This window comes from Thalassophryne amazonica, chromosome 8 (assembly GCF_902500255.1).
Source record: "Thalassophryne amazonica chromosome 8, fThaAma1.1, whole genome shotgun sequence".
Classification (NCBI taxonomy): domain Eukaryota; kingdom Metazoa; phylum Chordata; class Actinopteri; order Batrachoidiformes; family Batrachoididae; genus Thalassophryne; species Thalassophryne amazonica.
The window spans coordinates 32,361,815-32,379,994 of record NC_047110.1 but is presented as its reverse complement, the minus strand read 5'-3'; the positions used below and the strand labels follow the sequence as shown (position 1 = coordinate 32,379,994).

Below are 18,180 nucleotides of genomic sequence, written 5' to 3'. Positions count from 1 at the left end.
CACTTTCATATTCGACTCCAAGTTTGATGCATGGGGGATCTGTGGACCAGAGTTAAAGCGCTCACATTGGGCTGTATGTTTATATTTGTCTGTCGCTGAAGGCGGAGCAAGTCGAGGAACTGCCTGACTCCGTATATGTGTCTATCTCTATCCATATGATCTGTGTATGCCATATCTTGACAAACATTTTGTGTATCAAGGTGAAATTTGGTGCACAAAAGTTTGATGTTGAGCGTGTTTAAAGTCTAATTGGGCAGCGCAGTCTTGTTTGAGGGCAGGAAGCATATGATGCAATTTTTCTACAACCGGGGACAGAAACAAGGCACTTTCTCTGTTTTTGGGCAAATTACATGGCAAACACAGTGAAAATGCAAAGAAAAGGTGACTGTTGTGGAAAGTAGACATGTGTTGCAGTTTGTTTATCACCCGGAGCTCAAACATGTCTAGGCGGTTGTGCAAGCAAGAGAATGCAGCTACTCTGTGAAGGTGTGTAGCTAAAAATTTTGACACAACCGCTCCCATTTGCCTTGTCTTCTCTTTGCTACTGGGAACTGAAGAAAACTGCCCTTTTTTTCAACTGCTTTGGTGATTGCAGCTGAAAACAAAACTGTACACCATTTTTCCGTTAGAAGTGATGAGTCAAATCCCGCAATATCACGCAGGGGTTCAAATGAGACTGCGCTGCCCTATTGTGGCTACCAGGCTGCCATGTCCCAGAAACCTAGTGCACGTGATAGCGCCACAATAACTTTGTAGATCATGATGTACCCTTGTTAAGACTTTGCACAAGTGCGAGGTTGGTTTCGGCAGTGCAGGTCGGTCGGTATGGCCATACTGGCAACTCCAACAGCGGCCAACAACGCTCTTTTACAATCAAATTGAATACTTTGGAAAATGAACCTAGTTTCACCCACATTTAATTTTGAATACAATTCTGAATAATTTTCATTATTTAACTGTATGCTTATTTGTTTTTAGATGTGCACCTGAGCGGTGTTTTAGGACAGATATTAATGTCCGTGTCAGATACGGTTCAAACATGAATGTGAAACACAGGTTTTCAGTTTCTGTATTATGAAATGACTGCCTTACATTTTCGTATCTTGTACAGATTACGTGAACTTTGAGTGATAATTGTCTCAAAATAAATTTTAATTCTTCATTTTATCTCTCTCTCTCTTTCTCTCTCTCTTTCTCTTTCTCTCTCTCTGTCTCTCTCTCTCTCTCTCTCAAGGGTTCCACATCGGCGTACACTAAAAGTGGTTACTGTGTAAACCGTTTTCCCTCCTTGCTACCCGGTGGAAACCGACACAACTCTGCTTTGGGAAAAGGTAGATGAGCCTGTTCTGTCTGGTGCTTGATGTTTCATCGGACAAGTTCACTTTTTTACAGTCATATTTAAACATTGTTAGCAGACAGCCTTCAGAGTGCTGCACTCGCTTTTGACAACTGTCATGTGAGCACAATGTTTTAACAAAACAAAAGCCAAAAAAATAGGTGAAAAGTAAATATGTGGGTATCAATGTGGCAGCTGGTTGGTTGTGATGTTAATTTAATATTTGCTTTTTCAGGGGTGCAAAAACAGATTAATATACATAAACTGATTTATTAGGAAAACAGGCTGTATTTCCTCAGATGGGGATTTGGCTCTTCTGAATCACTGTCAATGTGTGTTGTGACTGGCTCATACCACCCACATGAATGAAGGGGTTCACACACAAAAGAACCATGTGGGTTTTTTTGTTTGTTTGTTTGTTTACTTCTTGGTATGGCTGCCCCACTGTTGCTAATTGATTCATTTCTAAATTTTATTTATATATATATATATATATATATATATATAAGCATCTCTCAAACAAAGCAATTGTCAAAGATGATTAGATCTGAAAGGCTTGATTGTTTTAATGCGACTAGTGTGGGGGGGAATGGTCAACTTGTGCTTTAATAAATAGGTCCTCGTAGTCATTGTGATGTTCCAGGCATTTGACTAACACCAGACTCTCACACGAGTGGCCGTTCTGCTGTCAGTTTATTGCAGTATACAGTCAGGTCCAAAAGTACTAGGATGGCAACACGGTTTTTGCAATTTTCTGTTTATACTCTGCCACAATGAAGCTGAAATGAAACTATCAAAATTAGCATGTAGTGTAGAATTTCATCTTTTAATTCAAGGGGTGTATGAAAAAATTTACAAATTACAGCCATTTGAATACACAGTGCTTTAATTTTCTGGAGCCCACAAGTCATTGGGCAAACAAAATATAAGGATTATTGTTTATACAGATCATCACTTGTATAGTCTGTTTTCTTCAGAGGAGTCAGGGTGAAAGCGGGAACATTTCCAAGTTACTGAATGAGTCTTTATTCACATCTATCATTTAAAAACTACAGACGACATGGTTCTGCATGGTAAATGTGTCAGCAGTACGCACTTCTCAAAAGAGTCTTTCTGCACAGACGACAGGGTACAAAGTGCACAAGGTTGCTTGTTCAAGTCCTGGGTAGAACTGGCACCTGATGCCCCCTCTTGTTCACCCAGCAGAAAAACACCTTCCTGACTGAGTTGAATGTGAGAGGTTTAAGGCAGCAAGTAAATGAGGTAAACAGCTACCTTATGTCACTGCCCAGGATGTGTGCTGCTGCAACTAGTGCATCTAAACTAATGGATCCAGTCATCTATCTATAAAGCAAGAAACGTGTGTGTGTGTGTGTGTGTGTGTGTGTGTGTGTGTGTGTGTGTGTGTGTGTGTGTGTGTGTGTGTGTGTGTGTGTGTGTGTCTCGCATATCTCTCTGACTCTGTCAGATTGACCTCAGCTTTCACATATGGCTTGTGCATGGCGCAATGATGTGCATCCTTTCTTATGAAAATTTTGAGGATTAATTTTCAAAACCTTTATTTTGATAGTAAACCTTTATTGTGACATTGTAACATTAGTACTTCCAAGATGGCGCCATCCGTGGCATCTTTGTGCAAAACCTCCATGAAAAAAATCTAATAAATATATATTTTATAGCTTTATTTTGACACTAGCACTGGTACCACAGTCTCTTATACAAAGAGACTGGTAGCGTACTTTTGAAAACACGGCTGTGATTGGTCCATCTGATACGTCGGCCGCTATTGGCTATCACGCCACACTCTGTGTTTGGCTGTGGCATAACCGCCGAAAATGTAAGTTGGTTCCACTCCTCCAGAGACTGTGGTACCAGTGCTACGTTGTAAACAAAGACTGCAGCCAATCAGATAGCGGCGTGTCTCAGCCAATCAGCAAAATGTCAGTATCCTGACTAAAAGTCACGTGACCAAATAACCCGATACCGACTCCTTTGCATTGGCTGGAGGAGTGGAACCAACTTATTTTGACACGAAACGCACTCCTTTCAAAATGTGACCCTGTGATTAAAAACAAACACACCCTTTCTTCTTCTATGGTGTTTAATGGCAGCCAGCATCCTTATTGTTGCATTGCTGCCACCTGCTGCATCAGTCCATTATAGCAGTTCTAAATCCTCTCCATGACTCCAGTGTCTTTCAAGTATTTAAAAAGCCAACACTTCCCCCTCTCACTTGACGTTATGGCTAAAATATTTCCTACAGAAACATCTTTCAGGCTTTACAACGGGTTTCCTTCAGTTTTTACTCTTTAATAAATAAACCATTCAAAAATGATGAGATACAGTTTGTTAAATAAAATATTTTGTGGGAAAAATACTGTACAAGTATATTCATTGGTTATAATTTTTATTTTATATTACAACTGGTGGCATTTGAAAATGCTGCATTCTGGTGATGGAATTTCACACTTTATTTAGAATTCAATCTGGCAGTTGTGTTTGGCATTATTATGCAGTATTGATCTGCTTATGGCTTCTTTTTTTGTTTTGTTTTGTTTTTTTATAAAAAATTTTTTAGCTCCCAGTTTTCTATAGGGATACAAACTTCCTTTGGGCACAGCACTAGTTAGGACAAAGCAGTCCTAACTAGGACGAGTCCTACCTCGCCTGTTCACTGAGTGCAGTGTAGCTTTCATTTATATAGTGCAGTCAGTAATTCAGTGAGGTTCAACCGCGCAGGCTGCTCGATGTAGGTGGGTACTCGTTTCACCTTAACCAGCTGTAACCACCAAGGTGTGTTTGAGCACCCACACTTGATCTTTCTGCACAGCTAAACGGCGTGTGTAGTGTCTTCTTTGATTTGAGAAGAGCTTTGGGAAATGCAGCTGGTTTACCAGTCATCTCAGCCTGTAAGCATTTTCTTTGCTTAATCACTGTATTAATCAAACTTCCTGCAGGTATGTAATCATTACGTATAAAATGTTTATTTTTCACACACAGACTACACTATCCTCGACTGCATTTACAGTGAGGTGGACAGAACGTACTACATCCTGGATATTATGTGCTGGAGAGGCCACCCGGTCTACGACTGCCCGGTAAGAGGGGCATGCTGCCTGTCTAATTGCTAAAGTAGCAAAGTCTGTAGCACAGATGTGCTTTCTTTCCACGTTTCCCATTTCACTGGCTTAGAATTTGAAAAAAGGGTGTTTTTGTGTACAGTACTTGTTTTCTCATCAACAGACTGAGTTCCGCTTCTACTGGCTCCAGTCTAAAGTACAGGAGGCAGACGGCCTGTCTGAGATCGCCAAACGTAACCCTGTAAGTAATGCCACACCGGGTTCCCCTTCTGTTCACGTGTGCATTCCCTCTCTCCTTTTCAGGATTATCGTTTGATATGCTGTCATGTTTTTTCCTTTTTAGGTATTTTGTGTCAGTTGTGTGGATTTTGTGCTTCATGCCTTAGTGAACCTTAGTTCCCCATGTGGGAGAAATAAAGTCTTGATCGTAAAACTCTTCAGGGGAAAATGAAACTACAGAAAATTGCAGGCGAACTCCTCGAGCTTAGGGATTAAGTGTGCACGAAAATAACACACAAGTGGTGCTTGAGGGGAGCCTGTGTGAACTTTGTATTTTGGTTCCACGTCTTAATCGTCCACATCTGTGTGGTGCAGTCCAGCAAGAGCTAAATCAGGCTCAGGCTTTGTGGAGTAAACCAAGGACACAGGACATTGCACGCAATCGTGGGCTTTGGTCCATGTTGCATTTGAGTGTGAATGGTAAAGATGTAAATGATGTACCTCAAATCAGTTAAAAATCGACAACGAATGTGTGAAGCTTCGAATGAGTTGAGATGAGAGATGAACCGTGATGCTCTTTCACTCGCTCACACACATATCGGAGACCGAGGAGAAGTTGGTTTAAGGTTGTATATCCAACTTTAAATTCTTTAATTCATTGTTTTCAGGCTGTGTAGCTCAGTGATGCAGGCAGTACTTTAGAGCATTACTACTAACGTGAAATTCCAAGATTTAATCCAAATGTATAAAATGTGGCTCTTTTAAAATGTACCACTTTTGAACCATTGGGCAAAGAGAAAAGTAAAAATAGCATTTATATTAAATATTTTGTAGAAATAAATTAAGTGCGATGGTAAAAATATTTCAGGGTTAGGATTTTTTTTTTTTTGCCCTCCCCCCCTCCCCCAAAGGTCTTTTTGTGAAAACAGTTGTGAGAAAATCGTATCTTGAACTCAAAAGCATGAATCGTATCGAATCATAAGTTGAGTGTATTGTTACATCGGTACGGCAACATGGTGGCGTAGTGGTTAGCAGTGGTGCCTTACAGCAAGAAGGTCGTGGGATCACTTTCCGTCCTTTCTGTGTGGAGTTTGCATGTTCTCCCCGTGTCTGTGTGGGCTTCCTCCAGGCGCTCCGGTTTCCTCGCACAATCAACAACATGCTCCTCTCTCTGCCCCTGGTCAAGGCAGCATCTCTACATCTGAAGGTGGTCCCCGGGCGCTGGACTGTGGCTGCCCACTGCTCCCATTGGTTGGATTGTGTCTAACTGTAATTAGGATGGGTTAAATACAGAGGACAAACTTTGCTGTATATGTATGTACAATGACAATAAAGGCTCTGCTCTATTCTGTCCCTGCAGAAAGGTAATAACTTTAATGTTGAGGTGCTGATTACCATGTCACCAGCCCCAGTGCGCCGCTCTGGTGGCAGCCTGAGATGTTTACAAGTAGTAGAAATAAACTATCAAGGAATTCAGATACCCACAGAATAAGAAATCTGTGCTGTGGACAGTGGTGGGCACAGTTCCGATAACCGATAATTATCAAAGATAATGTTTTCATTGTCGGATTATCTTTTTAGATAACTTTAAAAACCATTATCGGACTAATTATCTTGCGATAAATTTTTGTCTGATAATTTTTAGACTGATAACGTGTTAAATAAAGTTGAGCAGCTACAAATACAACCCCTGGCAAAAAGTATGGAATCACCGGCCTCGGAGGATGTTCATTCAGTTGTTTAATTTTGTAGAAAAAAAGCAGATCACAGACATGACACAAAACTAAAGTCATTTCAAATGGCAACTTTCTGGCTTTAAGAAACACTATAAGAAATCAGGATTGCTGTTGCCAGATCAGCTTTGCAGGTTGGAGCCTTGTCATGGACCATTTTCTTCAACTTCCACCAAAGATTTTCAATTGGATTAAGATCCGGACTATTTGCAGGCCATGACATTGACCCTATGTGTCTTTTTGCAAGGAATGTTTTCAGTTTTTGCTCTATGGCAAGATGCATTATCATCTTGAAAAATGATTTCATCATCCCCAAACATCCTTTCAATTGATGGGATAAGAAAAGTGTCCAAAATATCAATGTAAACTTGTGCATTTATTGATGATGTAATGACAGCCATCTCCCCAGTGCCTTTACCTGACATGCAGCCCCATGTCATCAATGACTGTTGAAATTTACATGTTCTCTTCAGGCAGTCATCTTTATAAATCTCATTGGAATGGCACCAAACAAAAGTTCAAGCATCATCACCTTGCCCAATGCAGATTCGAGATTCATCACTGAATATGACTTTCATCCAGTCATCCACAGTCCATGATTGCTTTTCCTTAGCCCATTGTAACCTTGTTTTTTCTGTTTAGGTGTTAATGATGGCTTTCGTTTAGCTTTTCTGTATGTAAATCCCATTTCCTTTAGGCGGTTTCTTACAATTCGGTCACAGATGTTGACTCCAGTTTCCTCCTATTCGTTCCTCATTTGTTTGGTTATGCATTTTCGATTTTTGAGACATATTGCTTTATGTTTTCTGTCTTGACGCTTTGATGTCTTCCTTGGTCTGCCAGTATGTTTGCCTTTAACAACCATCCCATGTTGTTTGTATTTGGTCCAGAGTTTAGACACAGCTGACTGTGAACAACCAACAACTTTTGCAACATTGCGTGATGATTTACCCTCTTTTAAGAGTTTGATAATCCTCTCCTTTGTTTCATTTGGCATCTCTCGTGTTGGAGCCGTGATTCATGTCAGTCCACTTGGTGCAACAGCTCTCCAGGGTGTGATCACTCCTTTTTAGATGCAGACTAACGAGCAGATCTGATTTGATGCAGGTGTTAGTTTTGGGGATGGAAATTTACAGGGTGATTCCATAATTTATTCCTCAGAATTGAGTGAGTCCATATTTTTTTCCCTCTGCTTGGTCTAAAAAAGTAACTGTTACTGACTGCCACAATTATTTTTCCTGATTTTTATAGTGTTTCTTAAAGCCAGAAAGTTGCCATTCGAAATAACTTTAGTTTTGTGTCATGTCTGTGATCTGCTTTTTTTCTACAAAATTAAACAACTGAAACATCCTCCGAGGCCGGTGATTCCATAATTATTACCAGGGGTTGTATTTATAAAACTTAAAATCAGTTGAGCACCTACCTGTTAAATGTTTCGTAGCAGATGTGTAGTTCTACCCTCTGCAAACAAGAAGAGCTGCTTTAAGAAGAAACCGCTCTGTCCTCTGCAGGCAAAGGAGAACTGGTCCCAAAAAAAAATCATTTCTATTAACCCCATACTGATACATGGGCAATGTCATCCAGAGGCATACATTTTTAACTTATGGTTCAACTTTTAACCAAACTAATTTTGGAAAAGTTATTTAAATTAATGTCATGTCTGAAGTTTTATAAAGTGAAAATATCAGATATATGTTTTAGTTTTAAAGTAATGAGCTAATTTTTAAGGTTTTAGTGTGGATATATGCTGTGCCCAGCAGTGCATTATGGGTAGGATAGGGTAATCTCAGTACGTTCACGACATGAGAAATGCATTTGAAACACTCTGATCAGGCTCTACGGGCAACATCATTAAACTCTAGTACCTAAAACTCTCGTGAATATATTCTCTGGGTTTATAGACGTTATTGTGTCTGCGTTTATTAAATTCCACGCATCTTAAATGTAGCAGACACAGATTATCTGGAATTTTGTTTTGGCAAGTTTTCAAGGTCTCTACTGCCATCTACTGGCCAGTAGTGTTCATTCGCCCTGTTGACATATCCCATAATCCCTTGGGTGCCAGAGAGTCGCTGCAGTCAAACAACATATAGAGAATCAGCACGATGACAGTATAATTAATATTATACTACAAAAATGTATTTTTTATGCTTTTTGTCACGTTAATAAGAGACTTCTTCATGATACCCCGAAAACTTGCTAAAGCAACTCTAACAAATAATCTGTGTCTGTTAGTTTAATCTACGTGGAATTTAATAAACACAAACCGAATTTCAGACATATTAATCGAGGTCTGTTAGAAAAGTATCCGACCTTTTTATTTTTTCCAAAAACCATATGGATTTGAATCACGTGTGATTGCATCAGAGAAGCTTGAACCTTCGTGCGCATGCGTGAGTTTTTCACGCCTGTCGGTTGAGTCATTCGCCTGTGAGCAGGCTTTGTGTGAGCACTGGTCCACCCTCTCGTCGTTTTTTTTATTGCGAATAAATGTCTGAACGATTTGGAGCTTTGCTGCATCAATTTTTTTCCAGAAACTGTGAGAGACCTCCAGGTGGACACCGTTCTGAAAATTAATATGGCTTTCAGGGACGATTTTATGGGGATTATACAGATTAAGGAGTGTTACTACCGCGACGCGCAGAACTCCTCCGCACGTCTGTCTTAATGTGCTGATGTCCACGTTTTTTCACAATTCCTGTGCTAGTCAGACGACATACCGGATCAAGACAGCATCCAGTTTAGAAATGAACGGCATATTCCACTGTTACAGGAGTTTTTGTCATGGAAAGAGCCTTCCAGGACATGTTGGGGCATGTCCAGCTCATGCACAATCACAATCGGATAATCACATGACTGAAAAGCAACCGGAATCCACCTGAAAGCCGTCCTGTGAGACCAACACCGAGGTAGTTTTGTCCCGCGTAATGAACGGCTCCGTGGCGCGTCCCTCCGCTTTTCTTTCCATGAAAAAAAACTCCTGTAACAGTGGAATGTGCCGAAAAAGTGCTGATGTCCACGACTTCTGCCTTTTTGTGAAAGTCAGACGAGGTCCCGGATCAACAAAGCCTTCACGTTGGAAATGATCTGGTTGTTTCAGCGGGGTCTGAGCATGTCGATCGGCGCTGGGAGCTGGAATATGCCGTTCATTTCTAAACTGGACGCTGTCTTGATCCGGTATGTCGTCTGACTAGCACAGGAATTGTGAAAAAACGTGGACATCAGCACATTAAGACAGACGTGCGGAGGAGTTCTGCGCGTCGCGGTAGTAACACTCCTTAATCTGTATAATCCCCATAAAATCGTCCCTGAAAGCCATATTAATTTTCTGAACGGTGTCCACCTGGGGGTCTCTCACAGTTTCTGGAAAAAAATTGATGCAGCAAAGCTCCAAATCGTTCAGACATTTATTCGCAATAAAAAACGATGAGAGGGGTGGACCAGTGCTCACACAAAGCCTGCTCACAGGCGAATGACGCAACCGACAGACGTGAAAAAACTCACGCATGCGCACGAAGGTTCAAGCTTGTCTGATGCAATCACACGTGATTCAAATCCATACGATTTTTAAAAAAAATAAAAAGGTCGGATACTTTTCTAACAGACCTCGTATATATTAGTCTCGAACAAAGAGGACAAACGGTGTTGTAAAGAACAATAATCAAGACGTTAGAGCAAACTTCACTTTCCCCCAGAACGACATGAACAGGAAGCGAGCGTAGCTCACAGTAGCTCCCATTGAAAATAACGGAGAGACATCCTGTTTCTGATTCTCCCATGTTTACATAAAACAAACGCAATAACAATGTCTATAAACCCAGAGAATATATTCATGAGAGTTTTAGGCACAATATAAAAATAGTTTTATGTTGCGATGTTAATGGTGTTGTCTTAGACCAATGGGGTATTCCACAGAAATATGAAATTTCGTTTGACCCATTACTGAACAAAGATCTGACTCTTGTATCCTCTGATTAATGGTACAAATGTGCCAGAATGCCATTTTTCTGGAAATATTACCTGCACATTAATTAGTAACAGCTGTTTCAAATCAACAGTCTTTGTTTTAATATGACTGTAGTTCTTAACCCTATAACGCCAAGTGTATCATATTTGATACAGGATTTTCTGAGATGTCTGCTTCATCAGTGTGATATTTTCTCCCCAAAAAAACCCATCGTATACAATGAGATACTTGTAGTGCACAGACAATCCACCAGAAAAGACAGGTTGCATCAATAGACCATGGGGCTTAGCTTGAAAGAGGCTTAGAAATGAAGTTTTGTTTGACATATGAGCGAACAACCTGAAAACACTTACTCCTAGGTAATTTAGGGGTGCTAAATTCAAAAATGGTGTTTTCTTGGTCATAAATGTGCACATTAACGCTTCACGCCCCAAAATGTACAATATAAGAGCAAAACACTAAAAATTGTTTAATTGTGGGGAAAAATGAGCAAATGACCTGAAAATAGGTATCCTTGGGTATTTTGGGGGTGCTCAATTCAAAAATGATGTTTTCTGGGTCATAAAACTGGATATTAACCCTCCACGAACCAAAACTTGCACTATAAGAGCAAAATTCTTAAAAATGGGATAAATGTGTGCAACATGAAATTGTGCATCATTTTTCATGAAAATTTTGGAATATCCAGGGAAAGTGATATACTCTTTCCTGAAAAAAACATATTTCACATTAACCCTTTACATGCCTGGAAAGTACATGTGTATGGTGCACGAGAACTTTAAATTCAAACTGAAATGGCGAGAAAAAAATACATTAATGATATTTAAAGTACCAAATCGCTCAATTAAACAAATTTGAATATTTCCTTAAAATAAATTTGGTACGTGTATTAACTCTTTTAAGTATCATGTCTATTAAGTGAATCACAGAATACTGATATGCATCATGCCATGCCACTCAATTAATTCATCTATTAATTAGTGCATGCCATGCCAAGCCATTAGTCATGCAGGGTAACCAAAGTGTTTTTAAATAGCTCACCCCTTTCATTTCCTCTTGATCTGTGAACTTCCTCTATTAGACATTAAACACCTTCCCTTTGACTCAGTAAATCCATAATGTAGCACAAATTACTTCAAATATCCTGTGGCTAAAATTCTAACTATATTTATCAACTGTCTCTGTAGGAGTTACTGTCTATAAATCAGAAATATTTAAATTTTTCATGTCTATTCGGCATCACTTTCCCCTGAATCCAGGTCCGAGTCTGAGTCCAACTCATCTTCGTCCTCTTGTGGCTTTTCCCAAGAATTTGAACAGGGGCATTCCACAGAAATATGAAATTTCGTGTGACCCATTACTGAACAAAGATCTGACTCTTGTATCCTCTGATTAATGGTACAAATGTGCCAGAATGCCATTTTTCTGGAAATATTACCTGCACATTAATTAGTAACAGCTGTTTCAAATCTACAGTCTTTGTTTTAATATGACTGTAGTTCTTAATCCTATAACGCCAAGTGTATTATATTTGATACAGGATTTTCTGAGATGTCTGCTTCATCAGTGTGATATTTTCTCCCCAAAAAACTCATCATATACAATGAGATACTTGTAGTGCACAGACAAACCACCAGAAAAGACAGGTTGCATCAAGGGGAAATGCTCATGTCTTGAACATAGCCTACCTTGCACAGAACTATGTAGGTGCTTAGACTGTTCAAATTCTGGGGAAAAGCCACAAGAGGACGAAGATGAGTTGGACTCAGACTCGGACCTGGATTCAGGGGAAAGTGATGCCGAATAGACATGAAAAATTTAAATATTTCTGATTTATAGACAGTAACTTACAGAGACAGTTGATAAATATAGTTAGAATTTTAGCCACAGGATATTTGAAGTAATTTGTGCTACATTGTGGATTTACTGAGTCAAAGGGAAGGTGTTTAATGTCTAATAGAGGAAGTTCACAGATCAGGAGGAAATGAAAGGGGTGAGCTATTTAAAAACACTTTGGTTACCCTGCATGACTAATGGCTTGGCATGGCATGCACTAATTAATAGATCAATTAATTGAGTGGCATGGCATGATGCATATCAGTATTGTGTGATTCACTTAATAGACATGATACTTAAGAGTTAATACACGTACCAAATTTATTTTAAGGAAATATTCAAATTTGTTTGAGTGATTTGGTACTTTAAATGTATTTTTTTTTTTCTCGCCATTTCAGTTGGAATTTAAAGTTCTCGTGCACCATACACATGTACTTTCCAGGCATGTAAAGGGTTAATGTGAATTTTTTTTTTTTTTTTCAGGAAAGAGTATATCACTTTCATTGGATATTCCAAAATTTTCATGAAAAATCATGTACAATTTCATGTTGCACACATCCCATTTTTAAGAATTTTGCTCTTATAGTGCAAGTTTTGGTTCGTGGAGGGTTAATATCCAGTTTTATGACCCAAAAAACATCATTTTTGAATTGAGCACCTATTTTCAGGTTGTTTGCTCATTTTCCCCCACAATTAAACAGTTTTTACTGTTTTGCTCTTATATTGTACGTTTTTGGGGCATGAAGGGTTAATGTGCACATTTATGACCAAGAAAACATCATTTTTGAATTTAGCACCCCTAAATTACCTAGGAATAAGTGTTTTCAGGTTGTTCGCTCATATATCAAACGAAACTTCATTTCTAAGCCTCTTTCAAGCTAAGCCCCATGGTCTATCTGTGTGCAGCATGATCAGAGCGTCTCATTGCAGTTCTCAGTGTTACTGAGATTTCTCAGCGCGGCGACCTCCCCGAGGTTTTGCGGGATTTGAAACGTCAATAGGGCGAGTCAAGGCAATATTGAGTGCACGTTTTATAATATAATAAAACGTGCATACAACCTCATAAAACGTGCGCACAATATAATAAAACGAGCGCACATTCTCTCCACATGCAAAATATTTTGCGATGACACTTCCAGTGCTCCGTAAAAATGCCTGTTTTTACAAATAAAAAATGGAATATTTTACAAAAGCGCATTTATCTCTAAACACCAACACACGACACATGTCACATTAACGTGTTGGTTTACATAATGAATGACTTAACCAATCAGTGTTTAGCAGAAGAGGTGCATTTTACCCAGAATCCTTTGCAATCTGTCTGTTTTTTTACAAAACTTCAGAATTAGTGCATTATTCAACATTAAAAGATATATGTTATATTTTAACTTTGTACAAATGACAGAATTGACATTAATGGAGTTATTCTATCAATATTCATTTTATTTATACACCAAACCATAACTCAGCAGGGCTTTATTTTCCAAGACCTCGGCCTGACAGCAGCGTTGTGATTGGGTAGAGAGCTGAGCTTTGTGGCTGCTCTCAGCTGGCTTCTGTGGTTGAAGCCATGTAGTAAACAAAATCTTCCAGAAGGGGGCAAGATGTTCAAAGACAGATGTGCTGGCTCATTGTTTGGGTCTGTTGTCGCTTTTGATGCTACCAGAAGCGATCGTGGTGTTAAAACTCAAATTCAGTTTGTTGTTAGTTGCAAATGTACCAGAGACAATACTGGAATTTATCGGTTATCTGTAACTTCCAATACATTTTTGGGTGGTTTATCGTTTTATCTTTATCAAAGATAACTGAAAAGTTATCTGATTATCTGTGATCGAACTTAATTTTTTGGTTACCTGTGACCACATCTGGCTGTGGGATAGGGCAAGGTAACTGAGAAGGTAATCAAAACCAACGCTAGCTGAAATGCTGCAAGTTATATGACAACCGTGTGAACTTGATTTGCTAAAACAAGACAGAACAAAATCTTTCAAGACAGTTGGGCAAAGTTCATTTTAATGAGTAACTATGCAACTCTGGTCAGTTTTTGGCTATTGTGTCAGATTTTTTTTTTTTTTTTTGTATTCTTCTCTACAGAGCTCCCCCTACAGCTTGGGAGTGCATATGTTACAAAGCTGTCATTAAAAACTAACTGCCGGCCCTCCCCCTCCTCTCTTCCCCGTACTTGTGCATTTTTTCCCCAACGGCGCCTGTGAACGCAATCCGTGGAGCCATGTCTGTCTATTAAATGTGGGGCATCGCGTTATAGAAAAAGTTTCTTCCCACAAGCCATGGCAATGATCAACACTCTTTGATTAGTTTTAAATGTATCTTAAATTATTTTATGGCTTTGTCATTTTTATGGCATTTTTTATGTTCTTTTATGTCTTTTTATTGTGTGTGTATGTCTTGCTAGTGCACTTTTGAGCTCCTTGCACCCTTTTTACAATGTGGTTTTAATACTGCAAATGGCAAAAAAACTTGAACTTGATATCAAGAAAGTGATAATACATAGAATGAAATACACGGAGAACAGAGAGTTTATCTTATAATTACAAGCTCAACAGCAAGAACACCGGGTCTGCATCCATTTTGCACACTTCATCTTTCAGCTCTCCCTATTCCAAGAAAGCACGAACAAGTTTGAGCCATGTGTGACCCCTCGTCAGTTCCTCTGACAGCAAGGTTTGTTTTTGTTTGTTTTTTCCCCAGCCATGAAGATGAACATGTAAGAAATAAGGCCTTCATTGGCTTGTTCTTAAAACTGCTAGCTCACCTGCGCATTGATAAGGGGAGGGCGTGTATGTGTTGTTGTAGTGCCGTAAAGCAGTTTGTTTTTTTGCAAGACCCATAAGTCTTGTTCTCAAAGGACATTGGGTTTGCGTGCCGAAATTTGAAAGGCTGGTTTTCTGCTACACCTGGGGGGGGGAGAGCCCCCATTCTCTACAAAACAAGTAATTTAGAGATTACAGTTACTCCCAAACAGTAAAATAAAGCAAAAAAATGTTGCATAGTGCCTCTTTAAAATGCATCTTCAACATCCTCTGTCCAAAGAATGCTACACCGCACCCAAAAGATGCATGGTGGGGAAAAAGTTCACTCAGCAGTGCTGGAGACATTCTGGATGGCAGTTACATTACATCATTGGGCCAAATGCACATGAAAGCAGGTGACCATCGATCTGATTCTATTCGCATGTCTCAGGAAGGAAGACGTTAAGTTGTCATCGTTCTTCTGTGTTACTAAGTGACCCACTATCGCAAATTGTTTGGATCCAAATGTGATGCTCTGATGTTGTTTGGTCCAACAGTTCCAGTTTGTGAGGCTCCAAAGCACAGACTGCAGTCCAGATTCCATCCAGAAAGCGCTGGCAGCTGAATACAGCTTCAACGTGAGGACGCCTCCAATGTTCATTCCTTTCCTGCTGATGACAAATATCTGAAAAATACATGCTGTTTGCAGGTGGATGGCCTTCTCTTTTACCATCGCCAAACCCACTACACCCCTGGCAGTACCCCTCTGGTGGGCTGGCTCCGCCCCTACATGGTCACTGATATCCTAGGTATAGAAGTTCCCGTGGGGCCTCTCACCACCAAGCCGCTTTACGCCAGCCATCAGCTGCAGCAGATCCTGGAACAGAAAAAGACTTCAGGTGAAGTCCGTCCGGCCGACAGCAGTGGACGATACGAGCTGGAGTACCTGTCCACGCCTGCCCCGGATGGCGGGGAGACGCTGAGCTCCTTACCCCAGAAGCCCATCAGAGAAGCACAGATGGAGAGCTGAATGTGAAGTTTGAGGAGACACAAAGTGCTGCTGATTTAAGCATGGCTGACATATGGCTGTTTGGAATGTTCCCTGAGTGCAAAGCGTGTAACCCGCCGCCGCTCAGCACGCCCTCAGAGTGCAGATCAGCTGAGCTGAATTCTCGATACCTTTTTATCTGCACCTGTTCTGACTTACATTAGTTTCCTTGCTGGAAAAAAATGTATTAACGTTGCTAAGAAGCTGTAGTAATTATTGTATCACAGCGCGTTGTGTTTGCCACCCTGCAGAAAGTTCTGCCACGTCTCACTAGAACCTTATTCTGCTGCTGGTCTTTTTTACTAGATTCGCATCAGGTTAAAGTCTGTTACATAAGAAATATCTCATCTTTTACAGGTTTGCTATATGTAACTTCAACAGTTGCTCAGTAGGCAAAACTGAGGAGATCAATACTGTAGACATGACTACCTGATGGTGTGCAGGATGCACTTGGACTGTTCCTGCAGATGCTTTTAATGACTCATGTTTGTGCACTCATGTTCAGAACATTCAGTTACATCCTCAAAAGCTTTCAGAATCGGAACTGTGTAAGGAATTTTTAAAGGTACCATCAAATGAATAAAAACAATGTTTATTTCCTGCATATTGAATTTGGTTTCTTTTTAATTCAGCCGTATAAATGTTTTGAATTCATCTAAAGGATTAACCTCGACATAAATGGGTCCTTGGTAATGAATGTCAGGATATGAGTAAATATTTATTTTGGTCCTGTAATGAAATAAATTGGGAAAAAAAATCTGGTAAATAAGATTCACACACGTTATTTAAAGGTTTAAGGTTTTGTAAGTTCTGGAAGCGCGTCAGTACTGACTGTGTACACTGACTAGATAAGTGCAGGGCGTTCCGGCGTACGGTAAAATGTGACTCACGTTTTTGTCAGCAGCACGGTGTGTACACATACACCTCTGCAGAAACTTGTGTGCTATTTGCGTAACTGAAGAGCGGAGAGGAAAGTTGACAGGAAAGACGTGAACATGCCTGGCGGGGTTGTGAACTTGGCTCCAGTGGTGTGTTGCAACACTTCCTGTGCAGAACAACTCCTTAGATAATCACCTCAGGTCATTATATCTTGGCTGGGGCTGTTAGCAGGAAGGCAACTTGATTTTTATGGTCCTGTTTCCAGGACAATCAAAGTTTTGAACTTGGTTCACGAAAAGCTGCAGATCTATGTAATAAGTGACTGTGACATTGAAGTAGTCTGGATTGACATTTTCTGACCTAAATCCTGTCTCATCCTGAGTGGTGTTACTATTTGGGATTACTGGTGCCCTTGCATGGTTGATGTCATACCTGTCTAGTCATTCTCACTGTGTTTTGTACAACCCCTGGCAAAAATTATGGAATCACTGGCCTCGGAGAATGTTCATTCAGTTGTTTAATTTTGTAGAAAAAAGCAGATCACAGACATGACACAAAACTAAAGTCATTTCAACTGGCAACTTTCTGGCTTTAAGAAACACTATAAGAAATAAGGAAAAAAAAATTGTGGCAGTCAGTAACGGTTACTTTTTTAGACCAAGCAGAGGGAAAAAAATATGGAATCACTCAATTCTGAGGAAAAAATTATGGAATCATGAAAAACAAAAGAACGCTCCAACACATCACTAGTATTTTGTTGCACCACCTCTGGCTTTTATAACAGCTTGCAGTCTCTGAGGCATGGACTTAATGAGTGACAAACAGTACTCTTCATCAATCTGGCTCCAACTTTCTCTGATTGCTGTTGCCAGATCAGCTTTGCAGGTTGGAGCCTTGTCATGGACCATTTTCTTCAACTTCCACCAAAGATTTTCAATTGGATTCAGATCCGGACTATTTGTAGGCCATGACATTGACCCTATGTGTCTTTTTGCAAGGAATGTTTTCACAGTTTTTGCTCTATGGCAAGATGCATTATCATCTTGAAAAATGATTTCATCATCCCCAAACATCCTTCCAATTGATGGGATAAGAAAAGTGTCCAAAATATCAACGTAAACTTGTGCATTTATTGATGATGTAATGACAGCATCTCCCCAGTGCCTTTACCTGACATGCAGCCCAATATCATCAATGACTGTGGAAATTTACATGTTCTCTTCAGGCAGTCATCTTTATAAATCTCATTGGAACGGCACCAAACAAAAGTTCAAGCATCATCACCTTGCCCAATGCAGATTCGAGATTCATCACTGAATATGACTTTCATCC

At 39.9% G+C, this 18,180-nt stretch overlaps 1 protein-coding gene across 2 annotated transcripts in view; it reads left to right on the top strand.

Annotated features, from left to right (window-relative positions):
• Positions 1-16,552, top strand: part of snupn (snurportin 1) — a 41,242-nt gene extending 24,690 nt beyond the window's left edge. The window contains exons 5-9 of one of the 2 annotated variants that reach the window (XM_034175980.1): positions 1,235-1,331; positions 4,337-4,434; positions 4,580-4,657; positions 15,479-15,559; positions 15,631-16,552. In XM_034175980.1, coding sequence (XP_034031871.1) covers positions 1,235-1,331; positions 4,337-4,434; positions 4,580-4,657; positions 15,479-15,559; positions 15,631-15,951 — 675 coding nt within the window. In that variant the 3' untranslated portion in view covers positions 15,952-16,552. The remainder of the gene's footprint in view (positions 1-1,234; positions 1,332-4,336; positions 4,435-4,579; positions 4,658-15,478; positions 15,560-15,630) is intronic. The other variant, XM_034175979.1, reaches the window with a different exon arrangement.
• The last annotated feature ends 1,628 nt before the right edge of the window (positions 16,553-18,180 follow it).